The sequence below is a fragment of the Cheilinus undulatus genome, linkage group 4 (assembly GCF_018320785.1).
Source record: "Cheilinus undulatus linkage group 4, ASM1832078v1, whole genome shotgun sequence".
Taxonomy (NCBI): domain Eukaryota; kingdom Metazoa; phylum Chordata; class Actinopteri; order Labriformes; family Labridae; genus Cheilinus; species Cheilinus undulatus.
Window position 1 is genome coordinate 44,741,671 of NC_054868.1, and position 25,926 is coordinate 44,767,596.

The 25,926-nt window shown below is 38.8% G+C and overlaps 1 protein-coding gene across 2 annotated transcripts in view; it reads left to right on the forward strand.

The window, feature by feature from the left end:
- Positions 1-25,926, forward strand: part of sdk1a (sidekick cell adhesion molecule 1a) — a 399,871-nt gene that overhangs the window by 249,661 nt on the left and 124,284 nt on the right. For both annotated transcript variants that reach the window (XM_041785552.1, XM_041785551.1), the window contains 8 exons: positions 2,594-2,696; positions 6,696-6,871; positions 9,382-9,465; positions 14,087-14,281; positions 17,733-17,849; positions 17,985-18,152; positions 22,575-22,677; positions 22,784-22,957. In XM_041785552.1, the coding sequence (XP_041641486.1) occupies positions 2,594-2,696; positions 6,696-6,871; positions 9,382-9,465; positions 14,087-14,281; positions 17,733-17,849; positions 17,985-18,152; positions 22,575-22,677; positions 22,784-22,957 (1,120 nt within the window). The remainder of the gene's footprint in view (positions 1-2,593; positions 2,697-6,695; positions 6,872-9,381; positions 9,466-14,086; positions 14,282-17,732; positions 17,850-17,984; positions 18,153-22,574; positions 22,678-22,783; positions 22,958-25,926) is intronic.

The window sequence follows — 25,926 nt, forward strand, 5'->3', positions numbered from 1 at the left end:
TAAAATTTGGCACTGTGTTTTTACATCACACCCTCCAGTAGGTACTACATAAAGACTCATATATAATAGAGATTTAAATTTCAGCCTGGGAGCACTTAAAATAATTAAATAGATACATTTATGTGTTTAAGAGGAGAAGTGAAGATTATCTTGGAATGACTCAGACTCGGCCCTGAAGGTGACATATTATACTCTTTTTCCACCTTTGAATGCAGCCATCTGTGATCTCAATAAAACATATTTGCCGTTCTCTACTCAAATAATAGTATGGATCAAGCACCAGGTTTACAGGTTTTTTAACCTGTATAAACCAGCACTAAAAAGCCTTTCAGTTTTGGTTTGTGTCTTTTTAAATGCAAAAGAGCTACCCCTCAAATATATGTGCAAAAGTACCATCACTTGACTTGGACTCGGGCTCGGGCTCTGATTCAAACTCAGGCAAAGAGAACTGGACTTGGATTCAACTCAGATTTTTTCTTTGGTAACGCTGACTCAACTCAGACTTAATCACTGGGGAGTCTAGAAGAGTCTCTGACTCAGTGTTTAGTGAATTACAATGCTGATTGTTACTCTTGTCAAACTGATAACAACCCTCGTGTTTCCTTTTTGTATGAGAGGACATTCTGAACCATAAATCATACTCATTCAGTGAAATCACAAGTTCTGAGCACAGTAGACTTTAGTACACAACATCCAGGCCATAAATCATTCTTCACAAACTTACTCCACTGTACTCTTCTCTAAACACTATCATCCAAACTCTCACTCTCCAATATATCATTATACCCTGTATGGAAGTGTGCTTCAGACAAAACAGCTCTGTTTTTGACAAAGAGTTATGTTGTTTATAAGAAAGAATTATGATGTGTGCAAGAGGGCGTAAGATTGAAAATATGTCTGGAATAAGAGAAAACAGAAGTTGTGGGCCTGCTAACGCTTTCTTTTTAAATTCAGTCAGACTCTGACAGTTAAACATCTGTTCTCCATCACATATTCTGTCATTCTCTGCTCTGCATTGTCAGTCACATACTATTATCCCGCTTTCATACTATCATTCTCCCTTAATCTTTAACTCTCTTCTACTTTTACTTCCTTGCTTAAAAAATGCCATCTTCTCTCCAATGTGCAGCATATTTCAGTTTGACAGACTTTTGTGTCCGTGTAGAGAATATACCAGTTTTATTGTATTTGTTAGGCATAATTAAATCAATTTTCCTGTCTGGCTCAGGGATATGCCTCATATTTTTAATCTTTAGGGTGTGACTTCCTGTGAGAGAAGAAGAAAGGCATTATTTTCCTGGAAAAGGTTCGAAGATGCAGACAGTTTTGCCACAACAGTGATACCAAAGAGGGCTTTGGTAGTCAAATGATTGTGGTGCATGAAAAGAAGTCAAGTTACACCCACTAACTTTCACTGCTAATACTCTCCCACTGTCCTACTTACCAGCCCAAACTTTACACACTGCCACATTCTTACTTCCATTATGCCCATGTTACTACCTCAGATGGTGACTCAGTGAGGGAATGCCATTGCCCCACAGCCCAGCCTCCATGCATTATTTATTGCAGGTGTAAAATGCTTGTACTTCAATGTGTAAGAACTATTTTTGAGCACAAAAGTTTTGAGGAAATAGTGAATGAATTAGACAAGGTCAATGAAATTCTAGGGGCCTGATTCACAAAATTATTGTTCTGCTTTGCGGCCCCTAAAGCTGGGCAAATAAAATAAATAGATAGCATACATCCACAAAGCATGACATGTCAGGGTGGTGCAAGACTTTGTCGGCTCTGTGGTTGCCAAATTAGATTTGCAAATGTTGACTAAAGTCATGATAAAACAAGTTAATTCTTCATTCAAAGGTCTCTTTGTCAGAACACATGTGCTGATCTATTTTCTCAAGGTCTGAAGGTGTTGATTTCTGGCTGCAGAGTATAGTTTGTATCTCGTATGCATTTGAAGGGGTTCCAAGGAAAAAAAGGTTGAAAACTACTGATCTAAGGTTCTGAGATGTCTGTTTCACAGCTTTATAAAATAGCATAAAGCCATGTTATATTCTGAGCCCCCACTGGCATAAAGATAAATCAGCGCCTGTGTTACCATGTACCGTTTCTCGCTGTCAGAGTGAGATTTCTTAACTGGAGTTGTGATGTTTGTCTCTGCATCTCTTCAGTGAAGACTTAGAGTTCTCAGACTAAAAAATCGTGCTTTTCTCTTTCAGTCTGACTCTGTCATTGCTGTGTCCACTGTGATCTTGGTGTAAAGCCACTCATTTGCCACAAGGCTAGTTGCAATATAGGTGGGAAATGTGCTCTGCCACTAAACTTTGTGGACATGTTTACACCTTTATATAGTAAGTGTAAATTCTTTTGTGGATATGGTGATAATACAGGGCAGATTGGGGACGTTTTTTCTGCACATGTACAGATACTGTTGACAGGAGCATTTCATCGTTGAGGCCCTAAGTTTTTTGACTTCCTTCAAAAAATAGTTATTCTGTAAGTCTGTATGCCTTGGGGAAAGTCTAGAACAGTGGGATGCAATGAATACTCTGGTGAATTTTTTAAACCACCTCTCATACTTTCCTTGTCACAGATCCTGAATCAGAAGTTTTGGCTCCAGCCATTGTGATCGGACCCAAAGACACAACAGTGGTGTCAGGCAGTGAGGCATCACTGGAGTGCATTGCCAACACAAGGTAATTTTTATTTTATTCTTTAAGTGCAGTCATGCACTCATAAAACTGTGAGCAATTAGTACTTCCTGTTTTCTCCTTGGTCAGTTAGAGGACACCCTCTAGACTTGTGGCTTAACAATCCTCTCCACGTATCAGTGTATAGACTCAGTGTAACACTCAGCGTACACATTGCTCAAACAGACTGATACATACACAAATAGGCACACAGGTACCAAGTTTACTTAAACAGAAGTAGGATCAAAGTCCCAGCTGACATTAGGGGCTTAACACCTAGGGCCATGCCAAGTACATTATGCCTGCACACACTGTGAATGTCACAGTGTCTTTTACTATAATCAGCAAACTTTCAATTTTAAAGTAAAGTCAACTTAAATCAGTTTTTGCTCTTTTTCTTTGATGCAAACTGTTCATTCTGTCCTCCACAGTGTCCACTAAACACAGCCCTACATACAGCTGATAATAAACTATTAAACTATTTAGGTCAGTCTGAAGATTATTTTCTATGGACTCTTCTCTCAACACTTTAATGTTTGACCTTATTTTGATTTCTTTTCACTGAGTATAAATGCTCTCTAGTTCTGCAACACTTGCCCATGTTTTCTATATGAAACACTGAATTCCCTGATTCCAGTGCCAAAGGTTGTTAAAAGGGCCGCAGGAAGAGTTTACCTATTTTTCTACCACTTCAGGGAACACACCACAGCTCAGCCAGCTACCTTGAAAACATTTTTACAAGGAGAGAAAAAATATCTTGCAGGTACCTAGAGCCAGCATTGACTGAGACTTCTTGACACTTTAAAGTACTGCTTAGCTAAATGGATGCACAATGTATCAGGATGACATTAATTTTCAGGGCTTCTGTAGATACTTAAAAAGTCTTAAATAGTCTTAAATTGCACATGTGAAATTTAAGGCCCCAAAACGTCTGTATGTTACCGGTGAGAGGCCTCGTATTTATAAGACATATTCTTATCCAATCTTGGTTTTCTGGCCAACCTTCTACGATTTTAAACATGTTCCTCCACAAATAGTTGCCCAATTATTCTTCAGAATTCAGGGAATTCAGTAAAAGATGCTCTATCTTTCTTGGGGGAAGACCCCCTGACCCCTCTTTTATTTTATCTGGATCATTGTGATCAAATGCACTTTTGGAAACACTGGCAAAAATCCAATATCATGCATCCCTACTTTGGTATATCATTAAAACTAAGCTGATATTTTCCAGAGCCCTTTATCCTGCATTGTAGTTATACATTGGAGTATTTGTATAGGTTTTTGTCAGACTGTCATATTTAGCCTATATTAATCTCACTGCCTTGTTCCCTCAGAACACATGTCCCATTTAATGTTCCAGTACAGTACTTGACCAGTACTCAACCACTTGGTTGTTCTCAAAGAAAAGCAAAAATCAAGTGACTTAACCTTTTTATACATAATGCATGGTATGGACGTACTTAAGTATCAGAGAAATCAAGGGTAAATGTGCTCAGGTCAGCTGTTTTTGTTTGATATACGAAAGATCTTTTTGGTCTTTGTAACCAGTTATAGTGTTTTTTAAGTTGCAGACAAATTTGAGTCCCCAGCTATTCTTCTGACAGAAACAGTGCACTTGACAGGGACTATTTTTGATATCAGACAAGCGCCCACTAAAAGATTCTTTCTCCAGAGAGATGATTCTGTACTGAGGGAACTGAAAAAACTGAGACACTATTCTATTGAAAAGTCAGGAAGGAAAAGTGTTATCCATGAAATGAAGTGCAGTTCTAAAGTTTAAGAGCATCTGCTATCCATATTCATTAAAAATTAATCAGTCATGTGCATCATCACAGGCCTGGTAGCGTAAAATAATTAGGAGTTTGATCAAAAACAAGCACTGCCAGAAGGTCTGTAAAGAGCTGTTTAATCAGCATTCAGTTTTTTGTGCGGATGCATTTTGGGTAACTTTGTTATGGAAAGGACCCACTAAGTAAGAAACTGTTTCAAAACTTCATAGCCAAGCCAAGAAGTTAGTGATTATACTTTTCCTTTTAACTTTGTCTTAACTTAATCTGAAAGAGAAAACAGCAGACTCTAGAGAGATTTACTTCTGTCAATCAACCAAAAGTAACCCAGAATAAAACTGACCTTAGGATTGGGGAATAGTGGTTCATATGTATGATCACAAGCATCAATGTGAGGCAAAAAACATATGTTTCTTTTGTGTGTGCTCAACTTTTTTCCCATACACAAAGAAAACTGGCATTCTTGTCTTGAATTCCTGGTTTCCTGGTAAAGAACCATTCACCTTCCCTGGTTCTTGCCCATCCTGTCTTCTCTGCTCATAGATACATGTCATCTGGTGCCAAAACAACCAGTTCTCTCAAAATATAAGCATAGAAACGAAAATATTATAAAAATTAAATAGCAGTATGAAACTCAATCTTTTGGTACCTTCCTCAAACCCAATATTAAACAAACAATTTTTATTTTTAATCTACACTTAGTATCCCATCATGACAAAGTAAAAACAGATTTATTTTTTTTTTTGAAAATTTTGCAAATTAATTACAAATAAAGAACTGAATTAAAATTAAAATGACACTTCAACATGGGGACCCTTTGCAAAAACACTTGAAATTTAGCTCAGGTTCCCCTCTCTTCTCTTGATCTTCACTGAGGTGTTCCTACAGCTTGATTGGAGTCCACCTGTGATAAATTAAACTGATTAGACATGATTTGGAAAGACACACACCCCTCTATAGAAGGGCTCACAGCTAACAATGTATACTTGTATACTTGCAAAAATTTCCACATAAAAAGCCAAGTCGGTGTCCTTCTAGCCGCTCTGTAAATAAGCCCAATTCACTGGTGGGCTGCAGTGATGGTTGTGCTTCTGCAACTTTGTTCCATCTCCACACAGGATCTCTGGAGTTCAGTCAGACTGACCATCGGTTTCTCTCATTAAGGCCCTTCTCCTCAGATTGCTCAGTTTGATCAGCTCTTGGAAGAGTCCTGGTTGTGGAGACCACTGTGCTCTTGAGAACTTTCAGTGCCACAGATTTTTGTATAGCCTTCCCCAGATCTGTGCTTTGCAACAATCCGGTCTCTGATCCCTGCAGGCAGCTCCTTTGACCACATGGCTTGGTTTTTGCTCCGATATGCATTGTCAGCTGTGAGGCCTTCTATAGAGAGGTGTGTGCCTTCCCAAAATCATGTCTAATCACTTTAATTTACCACAGGGGGATTCCAGTCAAGGTGCAGAAACATCTCAGCAATGACCAAGAAAAACAGGATAACATACATAACAAAATTGAAAAACGTGTTGGTATTATTAAGATGAGTTTGCATTTACACATTTATATTCTATTTGAGGAGTGACATTTCATGTTAGAAATTCAGCTTCTTACATTGTCATTTTAACATTCTACTGCAGCTTCTTGCTGCCAATATCATCCTGTACTCCTGGACTCTTGGATGGTGGTTGCAATATGCTACCTTATCAACAGTTAGCATTCATAAACGCAGCTCACCTTCTGTGATTACAGAATATTAAGTGAAATATTTCAAGAGTTACTTGATGTTTGAGCATCTTTATACAACCTACTGCTGATGAATACTCTCAGAAGAGCAGAAATTAAAAAATAAACCTATGATTTAAGGCAGGTGGGTTGCCCCCCTCTGCCACCCCATCACCTTGGTTTAATATTCGCCTGAAATCAAAAACATGCACATAATTATCACATAGAAGTATTTTGTTTTGATATTTATTTGATACAAACTTTGACTCTTCAAAAAGCCACTTCCATTTCTTCAACATCATAAGTAGCTGACTGAAGCTTCTTCATGCTGAGTAGAGCCGATTGCTCTGACATGCAAACTGTCATCATTCATTTCCTGCCTCATTGAAGTATAAATTGATGGATTTAATACAGTGAAATTCTGCCACTTTATCTGTCAAATTCACCACCCTCCTCTAATTCTTTCTTCCCATCTTCTCTTGTTTTTTTTTTCTGTTCGTAGACTGGTTGACAGCCTTGTGGTGTCATGGAAGCGTGATGGGCGCAGGGTGGCCAGTGGGCGTCGGCTCATCATCCCCTCCTCTTCCTCTTCTGATATGGGATTGTATATTTGTGAAGCAACACTGAGCAACAGCACTACCAAACCTGTGGAGGCGCGGGCACAACTCACAGTAATAGGTAAAAGAATAACATAGAAACACTTAAACTCCAACAAAATTATCATAAGAAGACATTAATTTCTGTTTTAACCTCACTGTTGTCTTTCCATGTACATATTATAGTCCAGGCCCTTTTTCTGTTCTGCTTATTCCTCCATGTACACTCATTTCCTCCTGGAAGAACACCTCAGGCTGTGAGACTGTCACCTCCAGGACCACTCCAGCTGTATCTGCTTTCCACACTCACAAACAAACTGCCCATTGTAGTCACAAGCAGCTGTTATATTCACGTACACACCAGATCACACATGTATTTGTTTGCTGTAAGATTTCTCACATTAAAGAGAGCGTCACCACAGACGCACGGGGCGGTTCACCCTGTGACTAAATTAGTTTTGTTTGCAAATCAATAAAAGAACACTGAATGCACTCAAACAGGAGCGCTCTCGTCACAATTCATTCCCTTCTTTGATATGTGTGTGTAAATAGAGAACAACACACACAAACACACAAAACTGCGGGCAGGGAGCTCGTGATTGATGAAGCAAAACTTTTCGCCCCCGGTTCGTCAGTGTCTTTTTGATCTGCGGTGATTGCCAGAGCGAAGGAGCACCTAACTCAGAGAGAGCAAACTACCCACGCCAACAGAATACTCACTAGTTCCTGAATATTTATACCCCTGTGCCCCCTCTCACAATCCAACACCAATTTTTGTACCTCTCTCCCCGCTCTGTCTCTCTTTTTCTGCGTTATCTTCCTTCATTAGGGCCGACAAGACTGTTAAGGCTTGCCTTTCAGGGACAAAGTCTGCATACATTCGCACGAATCAGAGGAGTAGAGACTGATGAATACGTTGGTGCCGATTCTTTCTTTTTTTATTCTCTGCTATCGGCTCAACAGACCTTGATGCAATGAAAGAGATTCCTAAATAGAGTCTGAGCCTATGTGAAAGACAGAGATAGCCTCAGAGGTATTCATTATTCAACTACATTTCTTTTCTATTGCGATCTACTAATCGGAATATGTATGACACTGCTTGCTTGTGTTGTATACTGTACAGACTACTTCTGCTGCAAACAGCAATACATCTGTTGTTATTCTCTGTCCTTGTTTTGTGGAGAGACAGTAGGGAATCAACAGAAGCTCAAATCTCTGAGCTCAAGCAGCCAAACATTCCAAAATCTGTTTTCTTGTGCTTATAGGATCTTGCGTTCACCTCACTGAAGGCGATTAATGCACCTGTGTTATCAGTGTCACGTAACACAGCTGTTTTCATCTTCTGTTTTCCTGTTTTTCCCTCACGGCATGGTTTGCTGCTCTCTTGTCAAAAAATCATGACAAAATCCAACATACACAAAAAGATGGGATATGTGTGGGTTTAAAGTTACGAAAAGTAGTGTCAAACTTTAAAGCAGGTGTAATAAAGTAGAATAAAGCAAAGGAAACATTTATTCTGTATCTATTCTGTCCCTGTTTGCACAGACACTCATACACCCGGTCTGATCAAACTTTGAGCTTGTCTTTTTTGTTATTGCTGCCTCAGTTTTCACATTCACTGTGTAAAACAAAAAAGAAGAATATGAGAGAAATGATACAGGCGCAGTGGGATTTATTCTGTCTTTTCTTGAGAATACAATGGTATCAAAAAGACAGCAAGATGTCATGTTGCAGTACTAAGCCCAAAAAAGAAGAAGAGAAGCAAAAAGAAAACTTCTGTTAAAGTGTCCTTTTTTTTTTCTTGTTAGGAAAGAATTGAATCATTGCATTGGATGCTTTCTTTTTGTAGTGCACACAGTAGACATTTAATTTTCCTCTTGGTCATTTTTCAGTAAACAGGTGCCACTCTGTTACACATGCCATCCTGAAAATGAATTAGCCAGACTGTTTCCCCACGCTTGCTGAGTCAATATCCATCACTAAATATTTACAAATGTTTGGAAATAAATGGAGCATATGAGGGGTAATTTTGTCATTACTTTTATACAGTAACAGTAAAAAACCAACAGGCACAGACTCACTTTCAAATCAGAAGAGGCATTTAAAGTGACAGAAGTGAAGATGTTTACAGGGCGCAGCTATTGGCAGAAAAAAATGAAGCAGCTTAAAAGGAAGGATTGTGTCCTTTGGGAAATTTTGAGGATATGATTTTCTGTGACTGTGTGGAAGTCATTTCACAGAGTGTATAGGAAGAAAACCCAGCCTCACATTGACTCTCGAGATACTGAGGGCCACGAGAGGGACTTTTTTTCCTTCAGGCCTGATTTTTCCACTCCAAGTCTCCTCTTTTATTAAAGAATAAAAACTCGGAGAGGGCAAACTCCAGTCGTCTTTTGAGATTTCTTTTATTCTATTTAATCTTTAAACAAGTTTTTGAAGCCTTTTTGAAGGCGTTATTAGTTTTTCAAATCTGTTGCACACAGTGTGGGATGATCTTCATCTCTGCTGTTAAGTTTCAGATGTTATTCACTCCATTTGCTGATGCATAATGTTGTTTTTTAAAACTCATTTTGTTTCCTCTAATCACTGCAGAACCACCATCTTTAACCACTCAGCCTAAGAGGAAGATCATTGCAGACATTGACAGGAATGTGGAAATCCCTTGCCAAGCTACAGGTACTATACATATATGTGTATGTGTAGGAGTGCATTAGCCAGTCTAAATATAGCCAGGCCTGTCCACAGATTTGGCTGGGCCCATGAAAACCCAGAGAATGGGCCCTCAACAGTTCTGATTTATTGATGATATCAGTGTAGGTGTTTTGGATCAGTAGCATTTGTACTAGCATCCTGCCTTTTGCCCATTTTTGCAATGTCTATTTGGAACTTTTTGCCTACTTAGCTGCCTTCTTTACCTGTTTTTGCCACCCTTTGCTGCTTCTTGGTCATTTTTGCCCCCTTTCGTCCCATTTTTTTGGAACTTTCATCAGAAATTTGCCCCATTATTTACCCCATGTAAGCCATTTTTTGATAATTTTTGCGACCTTTAACCCATTTTGCCCCTTTTTGTCCCTTTTTGCCCTTTTTGCCACTTTTAACCTGCTTATGCCGTTTTGATATAATTTAACCCATAACTGCCACTTTTCACCATTTTTTTGTCTCTTTTCACAATTATTCAATTTTTACTATATTTCAAAAAAAGTTGTCTCAGTTTCTGTTTTATTTCCTGGCGTCCTGGCATTTATGCACATCATTGCCTAGCTATAAAGTCTGACTTTGCTTTCTTAATAGTTCAGTGCATCCATCCACATTGATAGAATGACTGAGGTGTAAAATGTAAACCCCTTTAATTAAAGGGGTTTATATTTTGAAAAAGACTTAATTGTACTACAGCATAAATAAATGAAATTCATGTTTTGTTGCTTTGATAAGAGTGGTTATTATTCAAGTTAAGATTAAATATGGTGAGCACAGCTTAACTTTACAATGGACCATAATTTTGCTGACCTCCATGGGCTTCCAGTTTGGCTGGGCCCCAGTAAGCTCTCCCCTTTATCCCCCCTTATGGGCGGCCTTGATTATAGCAAGAAGAATGCTCACATGCTAATATGATCATTGAAAGAGATATCGGTACATCAATCAATACTGCCTTCAAAGGGATCTGTTCCTAAATTAACTACAATTTTTGTTCCACTTACAAAAGCTAACCATATCCCTGGCCTTAGCAGTCGGGGCAGCTGTGCATCAGTGGTAGACGTCTCTTTATTGTAGGTTGGCAGATCTATTCCAGCTCCTGCAGCCCCTTGTTTAAACGTCAGTGAGCAAGACACAACCAGTCAACCAATTTGCTTCATGTATGTGAATGAGTATTACTGGGATTGAGGGGCACTTTACATAGAATCCTCTGGTATCAGTGTATGAATATATGTGGGTGGTTGACTGTGACATGTAGCGTAAAAGAGCTTTAAGCGGCCAGACAGCTAGAAAATGCTCTATATGTGCACTCCATTAACCTTTACATTTAGCAGACTGCATTAGTTCTGTCAAGTACTGTACTTATCTGAATGGAATGAGGATGAATGGATTCTTTCTATTCCTGAGCTCAGCAGTTAGTAAATCAAGCATTTACTGTGAAAATTTAACCAAACACCATAATCTGAGAGGATGTTTACTAGTCTAGTCAGGTCTAAAACTGGATCATTATGAAGTTAAAAACTGTTAAAAAGAAGTGATCCTTTCAGGGCCATAATGCAAGGAGAATGACTGCATAATGTAAGCTATCAATGTTTGTATGAAGAACATGGACATATTAGAGCTGACAGCCTCCAGTTGGTTGATTACCTGGTCGATGAGCCTTTCTTATTGGTCGATTGCAGCGTCACAGCTTCAGTCAAGGAATCCCACTCTCATAGAGAAACCGCATATGTGAATCTGAGTGCTCATTTATGTTAATGCTATTGGGGGCTCAAAACTTTGCATGACATTATGCCATTTCCTAAAGCAGCAAAACACACGCATTTTAGCACCTCTGACATTAATGCAAACCTGCATGCACACATAAACACAAAGTAAGAATCAATGCCACTGAATCAATGACCACCAAAGAGATTGGCTATATGTCCTGATGGACATCATTCTATTACTGTTGGCTTAGTTTGTATAATGTAGCGTGCTTTTCAGTACTTGTTCCTTTTGGTCATTAACAGCCTGATTTTAATTCTATTGTCAATATTCACTAGGCAGCCCTTAATGAGACAGGTAGGGCTGTAAATAAAAACATTTGTCCAACGTCACACTCAAGCAATTGAGTTAGCAGAGAGAGGAAACTTGCAGCAAAGGGCTGTTCAGGTAGAAAGAGCTAGCGTTAGTAGTTACAAACAAGCAGTGGTACAGAAAAATTAAATCTTACTTTCTAGTTGTTTCATAGCAGTCACAATCTAGAGAGCTTAGAAACATGGTAACAACTCATAAAAATGTGCAGGAAGGTGAAAGATCATGTTTATATTGAAGTGGCACTGCAAATGTCTCTGATCCACCTCCTGTCACAGTCTACTAGTACTTCTGCTGCATGACTTATTCACCAGTCAGCAAAAACATTTAATTAAGTCTCTTTATCATCTCATTAAAATGTTTACATTAATGTCTGTTAAAGATAAATGGTGAGAAGAGGAGATGGGCAATGATATATCCTGGTCCTTTAAAAGTTAAGTCTGTATCCCAACCTGTGGACTTACTTTCAGTCCATCTTGATAGACAAACCTATGTCGCATGCTGTCTTGACAGTATTTATGTTGAAAAATCACACAGCTAGACAGTAAAAAGAGGGTCTTATTCATTTTTAGTGTTATTAAACAAGATAAAAACAATTATCAAAAGTTTTGTCTATAATTCAGAATTGTTATATAGGCAGGAGGGTGCTGGTTGGCTAAGAGTCAATTGCTATTTAAGTTAAGAGAGTACTGAGGTGAGTAATAATGTATTATGCTGCAAAAAGCTTATGTTAACTTTTAATCTACCCAGTTGCTACCAGCCAGGGTGCACTGACTAAACTGTGACTTATTACGTCGATCAACAGATTACCACCAGTTTTTGTTTTAATTTTTTTTTTCCTTAAAACTAATCCATTCATCAGAAAGTGGATGTGATTTCAATCTGCTGAGTTTTCTGTGGTTCACTTCAGCCCTAGAAATATTACGTTTTTTTTTTCAGTATAGACTTTTAGGTGTGATTATGGCCACAACACTTAGTCATAATAACTCTACGCACCGAAGTGAGCACTGAAATCAAGTTTCAAACTATGTTGTATGACGTTCACGGCAGTTGACCGTGTCAGATGGTTAAAGTGTAAATATTAGTTGAGGATTAAACTTAATTAAACTGAAATGCACAATTTGTAAATTCCACTGCAACAGATGGACATAAGATCATAGAAGCAGCCATTTCTAAAATTAATACAGGCATTTCAGTGCCAAAAAATGACAAATTCTAGCTTTGGAGTTCTAAAGCTTGATGAGGTATAGCTGACATTTTTCTTCTCAGGTTTGAATTCTGCTTTTAATGGTAACTCTGAAGAAAAAAAAAACTGACGGAATTAGAACTGTAGAAAAATTGAAGAGAGGGCTTGACCTACTTTCTCACCTCTGTACACTTTACAGTCAATATTAAATATGGGGGAATTGTATGATATTTACAGATGTTGAAAACAATGCCTGACAAGCCCCCCTTAAGTTTTGAGGGAGAAGTTTTAAGATAATCTAACAATCTCTTTAAAACACTCCTAAGGTGACTGCAACCACACTGTAAATAACCTGTACTGACTATGTCTAATGCCAATAGAAAAATGTTATATCTCCATGCTTTTAGTGGGCCCGTGCAGCACACAGCAGTCTCGAGGTCTGATAATTGTACATTAGACTGAGTTTGTCTTCTGCCCAGGGTGGACCAGGGTGACTTCATCAACCCTCAACAATGCTGAGGCTTGCTTTATTTCATTATGGTGTGTATTAGTGTATGAGCTTCTTAACAATGACAGTACATAGGTGATTGACATGCTGAGACCAAAGATGAAAATTGGACTTGTTCATAACTCTTGTTCTTTAATGGATTACATGACAGCGTTTATTTGAGAAGGGGTGGACACGGCTCTAAAAACTGCAACATACTCCTCACTCTCTCCCACTCTCGCAGAGCCTGTGTAAGTTCCTCCTCAGTAATCTGATACAGTGGCAGTGTAATTAAATAGCAGAGTCTTGAGGGTAAGGAGAGAGGGATTGAGGTTGGGTGGAGGGTCAAGCAAAGGAGGAGAGGAGTGCAGAGTGGCAGAGTGAGCGAGAAAAGGAGGGAGGTAAAATACTTCACACGTCTGTGAAAGGTTGACACCAGCAGATTTAAAAAAAGTGTGGAATTTATTGCTCTTTCTCACACATACACACAAACAGTCTGGTGTAGGGATAGTGATTGCAGAAGCCCCCCTCTCCTGTCATATCTAGTATGTCTGTCACTGGAGGAGCTAATACTGTAGATAGCTACTGTGCTCCTCTTGCCAACATCTTTTATTCAGAATGTTTTTTGGCCCCATTTGGCCACCCTTACCCTACCATCCACACCCTGCAATCAATATATTATTAGCAGTCATTATGCCTGCATGCATATTTATAGCCAGAGAGGGCCTAATAGAGAGGAAAGATTTGTGAAAAGAGTGTGTGGCTGTGTGAGTATTATGCTAAGCAGTGAGATCAGCTGCCTTGTTATCAATTTTATTAAAGATGTTTTTTTTCATGTACACAAACATGTGTAGGCATGCCCCAGCCCAGGATAGAGTGGTTTAAGGACGCGGTGCCTCTCTCCAAACTGGCCAACCCACGCTACAAGATCAGCTCAGCAACCGGGTTGACGGTGCGCAGAGTTCAGCCAGGAGACGGAGGAATCTTCCAGTGCCTCGCTCGCAACGCTGCAGGAGAGGCACAAGCACACGCACAGCTCCTTGTTTCCAGTGAGTTTGTCTGACAAACAGTAAAACACACATCTTTACTTCTGCTCCCCAGCCTTTGCCTTGAGTAACCCTTGGCCAACACCACAGTTGTCTTTCTTGGAACTTTTATGCTCATGTATTAGAAATATCTCTTCCCCCTTTTCATCTTCTGTATTTGTCAGTATCAAAGTCTTTGTTAGCTCATGTTTCATTATTATTTAATAGGATTTCTGATATCAAAATGATGTCCTAAATTTATTCATCAATATTAATCTTTAAAATCATGAAAACAAGATAATTGAAATCAGTGATTACTTTACCTCACGTTGTGTTGTGTTTGTTTTGTCCATAGGTTTTGTCATGTGTGGTAAAAGGATTGCACCCTCCTTTTCTTTATAGCACAGCATGTGTTCTGCCAAACAAACAGCAAAAGAGCAGAGGGAACGTACTCCAGTTAGTTTGAAAAGAGAGAGAGCTAAAGAAAATAACAGAGAGACATGCTTTAGACAAGAAAATGTTAAATGATCTCAGACATATTGGACCACTTTTTTTGTGTGGGTTGTACTCGCATCAATGAAAAGGAGCTTGCTTGCTAAGCAGTTGTGGTTGTTTCTTGAGGAAACACAACAGATTTATTAAATCATTTGAAAGCTCTCCCACCTTCATAGAGCCAGAGCTACAAGGAAGGCTACAGCAATCCTTGCTGACCAGAGTCACCCTTTGTCTCTTGAATACAGACTGCAGCCACCATAGGTTCATGCTACCAATATGCAAGACAAGGAGATACAAGAGTTCACTTGTTCCCATTTCTATTGGCCTTGTTAACCTTTTGAGACCGGCATATATGACAAAAAATGACAAGATATTAAATCGTAACTTTTCAACCATAAATCATAGCCTCTTACTTTTTTCCCTCTTGAAGCTAGCCACTGTGCCATTCTAATGATGCTATCCATGCCTTTGTATTCCTTTAGGAAGCTTTTCAAGCAAGCTTGGAACTTCAATAACTTTTCAGGTTATTTAGAGATTAAATCCACAACTGTAAATCCAACATTGAATGTATTTCTATCCATTTTTTTAAAAATCCTTTCTTAATAATTTCTGCTGGTTGAAGCTAATGCAAAATGGCATTTTGTATTCCAGAATGCTTTGTGACAGGTTTCCATCATCATGTCATACTTTGTCCATCTGCTCAAGTCTTAACACTTGGAGGAGGCAGCCTGAGTAGCTCATAATGGAGAGGAAGAGAGACAGAGAGCCTGTGATGGAACTGTTTTGAATAATGGAACAGATAGAGCCAATATAAAGAGGCACAAGGACCTTTTTGGAAATATGTGAACCTTTTGAAGACTTTTTGTCACAGAATAATTATTTTAACAGTTTTTGGTCCCCAAGAGACAGGAAAACAAGTCTATGAAAAAACATTCTTTGTCATTATTGTTTACTGTTTGTCACACATAAAATACTTAGAGTTTCTTTTGTCTTATGGTCCCATAACTTTTTTAAAAGTTGAAGTGACATTACTGCAGCACACATATTCTTATTTACCTAACCTATCCTAACCTACACTGATAGATATCCTTTCTTACAAGGTGTCCTGACTAGAGCCCTGTGCGAGACTGTTTTCTTCATCCCGCTCCCGCTGAATTTCTGACCATTACCACCTGCACCCGCAACGTGTGTGTTTTGCTCCCGCCCGCACCCGAAATGTGTATGTTCACTCCCGCCCACACCTGCAAAACCCTGAGAATTCTCGCCGCACAGTAATAGCAATACATTGATTTTGTGTCTTCTCCCATCCCGCAGGAGAAAACACGTCATTTTATAGGCCATTAATAGAGATTCAGACAGGGTGTTTTTCCGGCCGTAAAGGGGAAATAAAAGTGTTACGGAATACATCAAAAACGAAAAACAGTGCCTTGTGCAAAAACAGGCCAAGAAGATCATGTGAGTGCAAACAACCTATTAATCTAAATGATTAAGAAAAAGAATCAGCTGCAGAAAAGCAAGTACAATCACCCATCAACGGAGAGCATCTCTCTCCCTCACTCTCTCTCTGAGCGGCAGCTGTCAGTCAAATCTGTCGTGTTTCAGCACCAGGGACAGCTCATTTAGCCACTCTAAGCATAAACATTAATGTTCACAACACAAAAACCTGCTTTTTCAGTTGAAATAATTATTCATGAAACTGTACTTGTCTCGCCATTTAGTATTCAGTAGTAGATATTAATCTGTTATTCCATCAGAGCTTGTCTGCAGAAACAAAACTTGTCAGACTTGCCTTGTTTTCTTTTTCTGTTGTAAAGACCTTATTTGAGCTTTTTTTCTACATCATTTGTTGACTCCATCATCCTGTTGCTAGGCCACATCCTGATCCCACAGTGGGTTTTTTTAGCTGCCCGTTCCAGCCCGCAGCAAAGTTCAAACCGCCCGCTCCTGCAAGATTTGCGTTGGGTCCTGCAGGGCCCGACAGGACTCAATCCCAATGCAGCCCTCTAGTCCTGATTACATGTGACATGAATGAGCCTTTGTGACAGAATTGTTTTGGTTTTCTTCTGCATTTCTTCTGACTTGTGCTGAAACAGAGACAAAATTACATGTCTCAAAGTATTAAAGGCTCGTCATAAAAGCACCACTTTTTTGTTTCTCTGCATTCAAAATAAAGAAGCACTAGATGTCAAATCTGTACAAGAGGAAAACGGAAATTTATGGGGCAGAAAATTAGATATTTTAAAGATATAGAGGGGACAGTGAGCGTGACATGCTGCACAATGCAACACAATATCTGATGCTAACATGCTGTTAGTGAAGAACTTTATGAAACCAAAAGAAACAATGTTAAATTTCACCTCACCCTACTCAATATATAAGTTTTTCCGCCAATATGACAGAAAAAGGAGGAAATTCTGCTATCAAGAAGCAACATACCCACTTTATCCTATGTGATTGGCCTTACTTTGTAGACATCTGTATTTAACAATCATTAACTTTCACTTCTAAAACGCATGCTTGGTCTGCTGCGTTTCCTTTTAAAGTAGTTTTGAGTCCTAAAGTTTTATAAGTGAACACTCAGTCACAGCCTCATCTGAAACAATAGAGGGCTGTATTTGTGTTTTCTGACTCCCTATGTAAAATTCTGAGACATTCAGTCAGTCTGCCTGAACCTGATAGTTTGTGGCGTTTAGTTATATTCCTCTCTGGAGAGTTACGCTCTGTTGAGTAAGCATTATAATTAAAAGTCCCCATGAAACTTCCACACTGCCACCTTTCACATTTATGCACACTCACGGAGCACTGAGTAATGAGTTAATCCTCCATTGATCAAAGAGGAATCATTTGTGCTGAAATCAACACAGCCAGTCTTTCTTTTTCATTCTTCTGTTCTTCTATAGGCCTCTGTCTCGCTTCATCAGTGTCCTCAAAGAAACCAATCCCTTCTCTTTTCCTCTCATGTTCTCTCCTCACGTTTCAGGCGTGGCCCCCAAATTTACATTCCCCCCATCTGACCAAACAGTAACTGATGGGAACACAGCCTTGTTTACCTGCCAGACAAGCGGCGCTCCAAAGCCTGCCATCACCTGGAGGAAAGGTAACAGACAACACACACTAGAGAAACGCACAGACACTTTGTCATCATGTGTTAGTAATTAAGAATGTGCCTAATGACTTAATTACTTCATTAACCTCAGGGCTGTGTGATAATTTTCTCTCTCTGTATGTGCAGGTTCACAGGTTTTAGCTAGTGGCTCCGTACAGGTTCCCAGGTTCACACTGTTGCAGTCAGGTAGTTTGGAGATTCAACCAGTCAGCTTCCAGGACTCAGGAGAGTACACATGCATCGTCTCCAACTCAGAGGGAACCATCAACACCACAGCTACACTCACCGTCTGGAGTAAGACGCACAAAACACAGCCTTAAACAGCTCAATAGACACTTACTTAACACAATAAAACAGACGTAAGGCATCCATTTATCCGTAGATGTCTGATCCCATTAGCTCAGGCTAATGAACAGCAGTGTGATTGGTTTTCAATACAGTGGGCTGGCTCCCTTGGTAAAATAATTATCTGATTGGTTGGGGTTGTAGGACGATTGATTTGCTGGTAAACATATTGATCCGCCAATTTCTTTTAATTCTTGAAGGATTCTAATAAAACAGAGTGGAATTGAATAGGTCCCATTTTCTTCTGTTATTTGCTGAGATGTATGAAAAGTTTTGTTAACTATTATAGGACCTGTCATGTGCTTTAATATGGAAAAAGTAAGTCTTTTTGAGGCTGAAGAGTCCTTTGTTTATGAACATAAGGAGCTTTTTAGAGGAGTGGTAAAACATCTTAAAGAATCTCAACCTAGTCCAGTTGCCCCCTGTCGATCAAGCCTTTAGTAAACGTAACCTGGATAAATAAGTACACTACCGCTAAAAGTTTGGGATCACTGGCAAATTTCTTTGTTTTCCAAAGAAAAACTTTTTCATGCAGTTCACAAACAGTTATCAGCAACTGTCAGTCTTCTGCATTAATCTCCTAGTATGGCTGCTAATCCAAGTTAATCATGTTGCACAGTAAAAAAAGAAAGAATACTATGTTTTTCAGAGTATTCCTGTGTTTTTGTCAAAATCTTTTTTCACATCAAAAGACAAACTAATATCAGAGTTTATTTGGAATAAGAAAACACCCATAATATGTAAAAATATGTTACAGTGCCATCGCCAATATGGTGGATTTTCCCTCCCTAACTTTCAATATTACTACTGGGCCACTAACATACAGAACATACTTTAATGGAAAGAATCCCCAGATTTGAATAAACCCCTAAATGGATACAATTATAAAATATGTCTTGTGACTGTACTTCCTTAAGTGCATTGCTCAGTACAAAACTCCCTTTACTTGAACCTATATCCAAATACTCTTCAAACCCAATAGTAAAACACTCTTTTAAGATATGGACACAATTCAGAAGATGGTTTTCATTAAGAGATATCTCAGTCCATGCGCCCATAATAAAAAAAACACCTATTTGAACCATCAATCATGAACAAAACTTTTGATATCTGGGTTAAAGGAGGAGTCACTACAATAGAAAATCTGTTTATTGACAATTCTTTTGCATCTTTTGATCAGCTAACAAAAATTAAATAATTATTTATTTTTAGGTATTTTAATTTGTCTTCTCACAATTTTTTTAATTTCTTCCTTAATAAATAGAGTACATTGGGGAAGGGTCTCTCCTGGAGTTATGGGGTGGGGGTGGAAGTGTGAGGGTGTTTCACTGTTCAAAAATGAGACACCATTGTTTTTTATATGTTTGTTTTGTATAATTGTCGAAAAACAATAAAAAGACCTTGACTAAAAAATAAAAATACTAATAAGAGAACAAAAGACTGGACACTGGAAGACCGGAAGAAGGTGTAGTGCACAGATGAATCCAAGTTTGAGGTCTTTGGATCAAACAGAAGAACATTTGTGAGATGCAGAATAAATGAGAAGATGCAAGAACAGTGTTGAAAACCATCAGACAAGTGAGGTGGAGGCAGCGTGATGGTCTGTGGGTGCTTTTGAGGTGATTTGAGAAGATTTGTAAAGAGTGAAAGGGACCTTGAGAAAGGAAAGCTATCACAATATTTTGCAATGCCATGCCATACCATGGGGATGGCACTTGCTTGGTGCAAATTTCATCCTACAACAGAATTATGACCCAAAACACACCTCCAAAATGTCTACGAAATATTTAAAGAATAAACAGTCAGCCTGAATTTTGACTGTAATGGAGAAACCAGCACAGTCTTCAGATCTGAATCCCATTGAGCTGTTCTGGGAGCAGCTTAACTGTATGGATAGAAAGACATCTCATAACATATGAGATCTTGCGACTCCATCAACTGGTGTGAGCTGAGGTATTCCACTTATAAACAAAAAGCATGGCTTTATTTGAATCAGCTCAGTCTTTTGGTTCCTAAACTGTCTTTCATTTAGTACTATTTTGCCTTTTGTCTTCAAAACAACAATAATGGAGAAAAAAGAAAGTCTGTCAAATGGGAGTTGGGGCCCTTTGTTCTCAAAACAGGCCAGCTCTTAGAACAAGCTCAGCCACAAACAACACATCAGGACTACCTTGGAACTCACTGCCAGCAACTGAGTTGCCATCTCATATAACGATGACCCACAGGATTTACTGGCTATATACTAAATCATAATGTCCTTTTCAAGGCATTTGACATGACAACATGAGGGAGAAAAGCTGTTAAAGAGGTATTCTTATTACCAGTGGCTTTGCTGCACATAGCATGGATACCAAGCCACAATAAGATGGCCATGGAAATGATATAAGGGTTGTTGTTTGCACAAGAGGCCAGGAGTAAATAGTCATTTTGTATCCAAATAACCAGGTTATTGCAGCAGGTTATTTCCTGATAATGCATTGTCAGAACAACCCCTTCGTAAGTGTTTCAGAAGGCATGTTTGTGTGTTTTTACCTCGATTGCAAGAAGCTAAAATTTACACTAATCAAATTCAATGACATTTTACTTAGTACACTGACTTCCCTTGTCACATTGTTATCTTTTTTTTATCTCCCGTTTTGCCCCTCTTTTAACTTCTCACATCTCAGTTTTTGGACCTCTTGATCTCAAACCATGTAGCTGGGTTACTGTGTTGCCTTGGTTCCTATGGTCTATGGTGCCTATGATATCAATGGGATGTCTGCAGTCTAAGGATGTCTGTGAAGTCTTAGCTGCATGGTATCTTATGATATTAGTGCTCTAAGGATGTCCTGTGATGTCTTAGTTTGCATGCGGTCTAGAGGCGTTTGGGTCTTGAAGTCTTATGAAACTGTTGGGTTATTATCTTGGTCACTTTTTGTTTAGGTTCTTTTTGTTGTGTACATGTTAGAGCACTTTGTAAACCCTTATTTTTAAAGTACTATGCAAATAAGATTATCAGTGTTATTATTATTATTATATTTATTATTATTATTATTATTACACTGTGAAAAATTATTTAGTTTGTCAAGGGCCATGATGCTACAGAAGATGTGTGATTTTTAGGTTTTCAGAGGTGATAACAGGGTTGAATGTGATGCAAGCAACAGCTGATCTACCTGTGAGGTGGAAGATCTACAGCATACACTTTAAGCATAGTGCAAACGTTGCTGTAATAGGCCTATACAGAAAATATAATGTTTAAAGCATCTTTTAATACAGCATTTAGAATTGGCAGTTTTGTACCATTCATTACTACCCCAAATACCCTCAATTTATTTAATGTATATGCTTGACTCATTACATTTCAACAGAGCATGTGTGTCTGTTACACATTCAGTTGTCTTAGAATGATGTCTCCGCACTGATCCCTTGTTCCCACCAACGGAAGTGTTAATCTGTCATACTGATTGACACATTCTCTTTATTATTTGTATCTGATGGAGCGCCAGGATATGAATTTCAGCCGAGCAGCTCGAGCCTTTACGTAAATAAGCTACAACTCTTTCCTTTTCTCATAGTAGCCTTTATTTTGTTAGCTTCTTTTAAGAATTTTCTCTGAATTTGTCTGCAATGTTAATGCAGCCTTTAATTACACACTGACTGTTAGTTGGCTATTTTCACTGACACATGCAAGTAAAATGGGTTGCTATTCCAGTGCAAAAAAATTGTAGGCTACAGATGGTGTATGAATACATTCATTTTAAAAACACTGTGATTTCATTCTGCTCAGGAAAACCCACTCTTTCTGATGATCTGGACAGAATATGATAGATTTCTCCTCATAATGGAGGGAGGATTGATTATCAGTGGGCGACTTTTAATGAGAGAGTGCAGTGCAAGACAGTGACTTGGTGACTTGGTGAGCTTTTCTCATTGATGAAGGAAAGATGGACAAATATCCACAGTGAGTTGTCTGACTTTTGCCTGGGTGATTGCTGAACTCCTGTCCTTCTTGTTATCTCCTCCCTATCATCAACAGAGCCCCCTGCACTGCTTCTGATCACAGTAGCAGGAATGGATGCAGACATTCGACAAGGGTGCCTGATGCAGGGTGGCTTGAATTTAGTGTTCACACACAAAGTATCATAATTCATTTAACAAAGTGTTTTTCAACATAATAATAAAAAAAATGTTATGGTAGGCTATAATTTAACATGTGCAAGGCCACCACTCCTAACAGACTAACCTAGGGGAAAACACTTAATGGCTCATCTAAAGGGGTGGCGTTCACAGCAATGTACACATACACAAGACTGGGAAATTGAATACAAATCAATGTGTTAAAAAATAATTCTCTTTGTTAAATATTTTGTGTTCTTTTGTGTTTTCCAGGTCGCACAGTCATCTCTGTGCCTCCAACAGACCTGCGTGTTATCAAAGGAACCACTGCTGTCCTTGACTGTAATGCTACACACGACTCCAGAGTGGATATCAGGTATGACATTTGAGAGCTGTGTTTGTTTCTCTTCTTTTCTTTCCACATTGATTTTTGTATGTAGATGTACACAGTGTTGAATTCATGTGTTTTTTCTCTGTTGTAGCTTTAGATGGGATCGGGGTGGTGTGATGGTCCTTCCGTCCAGTGGAGGCCGTGTTTCTGTGCGCCAGGGCACCCTCACTATCGGTCAGACATGGTCAGGTGACATTGGGGATTACACCTGCACTGTGACATCACAGGCTGGAAATGATTCTCGAACTGCACGTCTTGAAGTCATGTGAGTTCATACACGGATGTTCCACTCTGGCACAAATCCTCCTAGAAACACAACTCATTGTTTTTAATCAAGTTTTTTTTTTCTAAAAATTAAAAAGAAATCAAATCAAAGGTTTTAGAGTTTTAGCTTTTGGGGCTGGTTGAAGAATTCTGCCTGCAGATAGAGCAAAGCTTAATGTTTCACCTCATTCCAAATCTTGTGCCAAGCTTCACTGAACTTCTGCTGGCATCATCTCATCACATAAAGAGAGCAAATTAAAGTGATTATGCTTCTTTATTCAGTTTTGAATCAGTTTGCTGAGTTGATTTGTGCTGCATAGTGCACAGGTTGAATTTATGTTACATTCCTGAACATTGTCATCAAAACATACCAGATCTTTTATTACATTTAATTCATTTATTCAGTTCTTGCGGTTCTTCATGAGTGACTCTTCTTTTCTGTGTGTGATACCTGCAATTGATAGGTTGTTTAGCCTCACTGGTTGAGTCAGTCGTCTCGCAACAAAAAGTTTGGGGGTTTGATCCTCAGCTCCTGCAGTCACATAGTCAGTGTGTGGTTAGTTAAGACACTTAACCTTCATTTGCTGCATCAGTGGCATGTGAATATGTATGGTTGTGAATAAATGGGATTAGCTAATACTGGTGGACACTTCACACAGCAGCCTTAACAACAGTGTGTGACTGTGGTGTGGATGGGTGATTGTAACCTGTGATGTAAAAGTGTTTTGGGGTTGCGGTAGCCTAGTGGTCATGTTCATCTGCCTTGAACAGGTTGTTTGCAATCACGTGATCCAGAATGTCCATTGGGGGTTAGGAAGTGGGGGGCAACCATTAGGAATGAATGGGAATGGAGAAAAGTTAGTACTTTACAACTCTTAATGGACCTGTTTGCTGTAATTATGATCAGAACATTTCTACATACATTGAATGCAACCCCTATACTTTACAAAAAAGTGATTTTTCCCCACAGTTCAACAGATTGACCTGGCTCGGCGATCAGTAACACAAATTACTCAGTCCTGTAGACCTCCCAGCGTCCAAAATGAAGGGAACAAGAGTCTTAAGGAGTTTGTACTGAGCGAAGAGGCTAATTGACATTAAAAAAAATCCTAATTTTGTCAGAAACATGCTTTTAATTGAAACTTTGAAATACGTAAAACTGAATAAACCTTGTAGCCTGAGCGACCGAGTAAATATGTACCGTTCATGAACAAGCCTGTGCTACTAAAGGCTTTTTAATGTGAACCACAGTTTCTTTTCCTCCATCCTTTGTCGTTATCTAATCCACATTTGAAAAACCAAACTTACCAAATGAAGAACCGTTTGGGAGCCAAACAATCAGCTCTACTGAGCTGACCCAAATGATCTCGATTTCTTTGAAGAGACAAGAAATACTGAAGGTTGGTGAGATGGACATCAGCTGAGGAAACATTGTTAAGGTCAGAGATCAGTGTATTAAATCATGGCAAAACTGTACTGAACCAAACTGGACCGTTTTTTGGAAGCGGAGCATACATGAGCATTGTGTGCTCCTTCAGGCTGTAGACAATGCCTTTTTAATTCCTGCTTGCTGCTGTTTTTCTGTGAGATTTTTAAACTTTTTAAAATTTCTTTTGCCTGATTATTTTACCACATTCAGGACACAAGTGCAGCTTTAGAATTAAGAATGTTTTTATTTTCACACTTTGAATGCTTGGCATAGTCATGGACAGCTCTTGCAGATGCTTGCCATGCAGATTCTTTAAAACAACAGGTTTTTTAACCTTAACCAAGTTGCTTTTGCATTATTCATATGCTATGTACCAGAGGTACAAAAAGAGAGATTTTTTTTCTTAAGTAAAAGTATTGTTACTTAGTTGAAAACTTTAACTACTGAGCAACTGGTTGCTACTGAGGAGTTGTACAGTTAAATGTGATCTTTTCCTATTGGCAATAACATGATTAGAAAATGGATCTCCAACCAAGGGTTTAAGGTTAAGACACACCTTTATAATAAAATAGAATGCAGCAGCTGTTTTGGGATTTGATGTGGAGTCAGCCTTTCATTTTGTGTTTCTGAATGAAATGCAATATTTCCCCTAAATTATACTTGACTAAAAGTAAAATTACTGACTCCAAAATGTACTCAAAAAGTACAATTAAACATAAAACTACTAATTTACAGTCATTTAAGTAAATTAGTTCCTTTCCACCCCTGCTATCTGCACATGTTTGGAACACAGGTCATTCCATTGAAGAGTGCTAGTCCAATCAACGGCACATGATTAGTTCTCCTTTTCTGAACTGTGCCAAAACTACTTTTTGTGTCCTAATCAAGAAGGAAAACCATCATCCAGTACATAGTCAGTTATCTGCCTGACTCAAATTGCAGATATGATTGACAAGGAGAATACCACTAAAGTGATTATACAGGGAAAACAGTTGACTTTGCAGAGGATGATTTAGGAGAAGCAGCACGTAGGTCATAGAGTACACTGCCAAACACATAAAAAGTGTTAACGTCAGCTTAGTTCAGCTGTTGTCAATTAGATAATAGCTTTTTTCTAATAATAGCCTTGTTCTGTCATGGGATCAAACGCCCTTTAAGCCAAATACATAAAAAGTGTAAAGTGAGAGAATGTGGCTGGAATGAGTTATTATTAGGGAGTTGTAGTTGTAGCATAAGGTCAAATCTGCTATCAAGTACCGTGTATGTACATGCCGTCCATTCCCTGCCCTGTCTGTAAAAGCACAGCTGTAATAGTTTTCAAGCATGAAATGTGTGCATACAGCTAGTGTGTGCATTCATGTGTATTAGGGGGGCACATTCTCTAAATGACACCATGTAAGTCTCATATGAGCAGGCATCCCTAACACTCAGATTAGAGCATACCACACACATATTACCAGTGTATCCCACGCTGCAGTGTGAGTAGCCTCATCATAGCCACTGTGAGACAAAGCTATCAGGTTGCAGCCTTTGTGTAATAG